The following is a 4,702-nucleotide window of genomic DNA, read 5'->3' as shown; positions in this document are numbered from 1 at the left end:
GAGGGTGTGGTCTGGTGGGTGGGTGGAAACCACATAAAAGCTTTCGAATATCAGTATTCATACCCTCCTTTCTCCGCAGGTTGCTATTGCTGCTGATGCTCATAATTGCTAGAATTTTCATTTTGTTCTCTTTCCCTGTTCCACTGCTCAATCTTGGCCCGTCTCTCCTCACTGCCTTCTCTAACTGGACTATGGTTTCTTCTCCTTCCAGGGCTTCTGCTTCTACTGCGCCGTCTCCTTCCATCAGGGCTTCTGCTTCTACTGCGTCCTCTCCTTCCACCAGGGCTAACAGTCTTGTTCCTTCGGCTCCAGCTTTCAGGATAGCGATCCTCATCATCATACCTTCTGCTATGACCACGGCTCCCATGAGAGCGCTCTTCATAGCTACGATGCCTGTAAGGGCTTCGACTCCTGCTTCGACTGTGGCTATGCCTTCTCCGATAGCTCCCAAATAACTCATGCCTCAATTCCCTGACATTGTAACCAAGAGTGAGTTAAATTAATGCATCAGTGCGTTCTGCAAAAGAATTTTTTTTCAAGCAAAGCATACCTGCTGATCCTTTTCAAGTGCATAAAATTGCAGTATCCACCACGGTTGCATGTATTCTCCTCATACTGCCTGCAGGTGGCTTCACGGAAGTCCGTCACTGGAGAAAAGTCAACAATGATAGGACGACCTGCAAGTTATTTACCAAGAGATATAAGTTCAACATATTACATATTGTAGGCCTAAAAAGCAATATAAACCATAACTAGCAGACACTTAGACATCAAATTCTGAAGTTCAAAGATACGGCGTAGAAACTAACCAGCATAAAATCTTCCACTTAGGTTCTGAAGTGCATTTGAAGCATGTTCCTCCTCCCTAAACTGAACGTACACATTGCCCACCTGACCAAATGGATAAGTTTTGCAGTAATATCAATAATTTTTATGATGAGAAAAGAGGAAAGCAGAGAAAGAGCTTAACTTTCTGTCGAATAAAACCTACCATGTGGTCGGCTAGGTTGTCACAGACATTCAGACTTTCGATATCACCGTACTTACTCAGCTCTTGAAACAGATCCTCATAAAATTCCTGCAATTTCCAAAACGTAAACAATTTAATTGTAGGAAATATGCAAGCGTATGTACTTACATTTATACACATATACAGAACAGAGAAGGATTGCAGAGACACTAAGGTTTTCAACTATTTCACAGATGCAACATAAAGCATTTAGGTTTCAAGATGGAAAAAAGATCATATAATAAATAAACAAAAGTTTATTTTGCATCCCACTGCTCTGTATTTATATTTGAAGACCTTATACTCGAGTTTGATTTTACTTACATCTTCCTTTTATTCTTCTCTATTCCCCATTACAACCACTGGCAAAAGATCAAATCTTCTTCTTTAAATTAAAAAATAAAACTTTTCATGCATCAATATTTGAAAGATGTACTTTTTAAACCCATTAATTCTGAATTTCACACAGGGAAAGTCGGAGAGAGTCCAATACACATAATAAAAACCTCTAATTCATAGAAATAGCACACAACAAATCCAAAACACAACATTCCGAACAAAAACAGCGCAAAATGCAAATGGGTTTTTGTTAAATCATGGGTTACTTTCCTCTATAACAAAAAACAAACATCAAATAAAAGCAAAAATGTCAAATGGGTTTTCAATTTTGAATATGAAGAAGGGCAAGCAGACCTCAAAGTGTCTTTGGATCTGGCGGGGGTCGATGGGCTGGCCCTGAGCGTCGACGCCGGGAGTGATCATATCGGGCCTCTGGTACATGTTGGAGAGCAAGAGGGTTGGGCTGACGCTGGGCTTGGTATGGAGTCTGGAGCAGCGATCTCCATGCCTGCACGCCCCTATCTTAAAGTAGAAAGGGCAGTTCACCCTGTCCTTCTCTGTCCCAAATATGGAAGCCAAATGCTCTGCCATTGCTCTCCTTCTCTCTAAACAGAACAGACTTCGCTTCTATTGTGTTTGTGAATCGATGGGGGAAGGGGGAATGGGAAAAGCCTCAAACAGTGTCAGATGCAGAGGTGGGTCTGTAAATATATGTGGACGAAGGGGTTTGTTATTTTGGTGCTGAGCCCTAGAGGGTAATTGTGGTCCTTGTTCTAGAGGGTTCCTTGGACGCGTGCATGATAAAAAAGTCATTCACACAAGAAAAAAAAAATGTTAAAATGGTCCAAATCCTTCAAAATTGGACATACCGTTTCAGTACAGTTGTCATTAATCCAAGAGTTGTTTAATGTCACTCTCAGTGAGTAACTTAAAGAGTTTATTTCATGTCATTGTCGGACAGTAACTTGATTGGTTTGTCCAATGTTTTAGGGACTAGACAATTTTGTCTTGGTAACCTCCTATTGTCCAATGTTTTAGGGACTAGACAATTTTGTCGAAGGTTCTTCTAAGAGCACTTCCACTGCAAGGGGTTAGCCCAGGTAGCTCTAGCATGGAAGACCCAGCCTGGGCAAGGCTTGGGACCCACGAGCCCGGACAAGCCCACGGGGAGATCTGACATGTCCTCTTACCTTCGAGCAGCTGACGCAATGCTAGCATCAATGCTGCAAGAAACCAACGACTACAAGCCACGTGGCTTCTCCTAGAGGCTCTGATCCGAAAATCTCTTCCAATCCAGTGGCTTCTCCTAGAGGCTCTGATCCGAAAATCTCTTCCAATCCAATGGCTGCCCATTTTCTGGCTAAAAAAATCAAAAAACTTTGTAAAAAAATATCAAAAAATAAAGGATTTTTTTATTTTTATTTTTATAAATACCTACCAATATTATTCACTTTCCACACAAAATCTTCATACAAATTCTTCTCCTTCCAATATTTTTCACTTTTCACCCCAAATTTTATACTACTAAATCCATTTGTGTAAAAATAAAGATGGCCTCTTCAAGAGAAGCCGAAGGCTCGTGGACAACCGTGGAAGATATTTTGTTGTGTGAGTGTTGGGTCAAATTTGGTCATTGCCCGTGAAGTCTTCTCATATGTGGAGAAAAATTAATAGAGAATTTTGTGAAAGATTGGGTTCGGCTAGTCCGGAAATGGCCTTGGCTAATAAGTGGAAAATTTTGAATAAAGAGTTGGAGAGATGCGTTGGCAAAAGTGAGGAAGAACCTTCGAAGTGGTAAAAATCTTGGTGACGAGGTAAAAGCTTTCTAAATGCAGTTTTATTCAATTTAATGGCACTTTTTAAAAAAAAATTTCTTGCATTTCCAATTTTATTTTTTAATAGATTATTCAAGCGCAAATGTGGTTCGGTGCCATTGGTCAAGGCAAAAAAAGTTTCATCAATCACCAATGTTGGGAAGTTGTGAAGAATTTTTCAATATTCAAAATTATTTCCACACATCCGACGGTTGTGTTGAATGAGACGCCACTTCACAATTCACTGGCAAAGGATTCTCCATTGGACTCCCCCCAATGGATCAAGTCTCACCAATCCAACGTGAGCCGATGCCTATTGGGTGAAAAGCGGCAAAGGCCAAGAGAGGGAGCACTTCGAACACTGAATGTGCAAATTTTTTTGACCAAATTGCTATAAACGGCTCACTTAGAATTTAAAGAGACTTGAAAAGAGATGAAGCTGACAAGACATGATATGAAGCATATGCAATAGAAAGGCAGCAGGCACAGTGACAAGACGTAGAGGACAAAGAGATGAAAATCATGGCCATTGATATGAGCCATATGTCTCCTGAAACAAAGTCCTATTGGAAGCTAAAACAAAGAGATGTTATGAGAAGAAAGCTTTTCCATAACGGTGGACCTAGCAACACAGATTGGTTAAATGATCAAAACCATTAGGTTGTATTGAAAGAGTTGCCATATATTAATTTGTTGTATTGTTTCTTTTTTATTAAATAAAGAAAGTATTAAATAATATAGCTATTCATTAAAAACATTTCATACATCAAAACAAACCTTAATTCATTACAAACCACACACAAAACAAAGCATAATTTAAAACAAACCATTGTTAAAAACAAAGCATAATTCCAAACAAAGCATTAAACTTGACTTCATCCACCTTGATTGCCCTTCATCGCCCATAAGTGCTCGATCAAGTCAACTTGATGTCTCTCTTGAACATAAGAAGATTGCATTTTCATATAATGGTCAATCATATGATTGTTGTACCGACTGTCTCTAATCAACGGTTCGTGCTCCAGTGATTATCCATTTGCTCCCACGGGTCGTTCATAAATTCTTGTCAATGCCATATTAATGGGATCGGGTTCGAACATCTCAGGGGCATCATAATCATACTCATCCTCCACAATCATGTTATGGAGGATGATGCAAGTCATCATAATGCTCCGGAGCATCTCTTCATCAAACATATGAGCAATACACCTAATAATTGCCCAACGAGCTTACAGGATACCAAAACACAACAAGGCTTTTTTCCTTCTCCAATTGGGGATTTGGAATTGTTTTGACGAATGCCATCCACTTTGGATAAATTTCGTCAGCTAGGTAGTACCTACTCGAGTATACGGTATTGTTGATTTGATACGTGATCTAGGGGGAATGACCTCTCAACACATAGTTGAATACCAAGGATTGACCAAGCATGTTGAGGTCGTTTTGAGATCCCTCAATTTCGAAAAAGGCATGCCAAACCTGGGTATCGAATGATGCAACGACCTCCAGAATGATACTTTTTTTGCCCTTCCTATTCCAA

The 4,702-nt window shown here is 39.8% G+C and overlaps 1 protein-coding gene across 2 annotated transcripts in view; it reads right to left on the bottom strand.

Moving 5' to 3' along the window:
• Window positions 1-2,070, bottom strand: part of LOC18775181 (splicing factor U2af small subunit B) — a 3,487-nt gene extending 1,417 nt beyond the window's left edge. For both annotated transcript variants that reach the window (XM_020566354.1, XM_007206755.2), the window contains exons 1-5: window positions 1,703-2,070; window positions 992-1,078; window positions 810-891; window positions 551-677; window positions 64-471 (exon numbers count right to left, since the gene is read on the bottom strand). In XM_020566354.1, coding sequence (XP_020421943.1) covers window positions 84-471; window positions 551-677; window positions 810-891; window positions 992-1,078; window positions 1,703-1,939 — 921 coding nt within the window. In that variant the 5' untranslated portion in view covers window positions 1,940-2,070 and the 3' untranslated portion in view covers window positions 64-83. The remainder of the gene's footprint in view (window positions 1-63; window positions 472-550; window positions 678-809; window positions 892-991; window positions 1,079-1,702) is intronic.

This window comes from Prunus persica, chromosome G6 (assembly GCF_000346465.2).
Source record: "Prunus persica cultivar Lovell chromosome G6, Prunus_persica_NCBIv2, whole genome shotgun sequence".
In the NCBI taxonomy this organism is placed as follows: Eukaryota; Viridiplantae; Streptophyta; class Magnoliopsida; order Rosales; family Rosaceae; genus Prunus; species Prunus persica.
The sequence above is the reverse complement of the archived record's forward strand: the minus strand, read 5'-3'. Positions and strand labels throughout refer to the sequence as shown.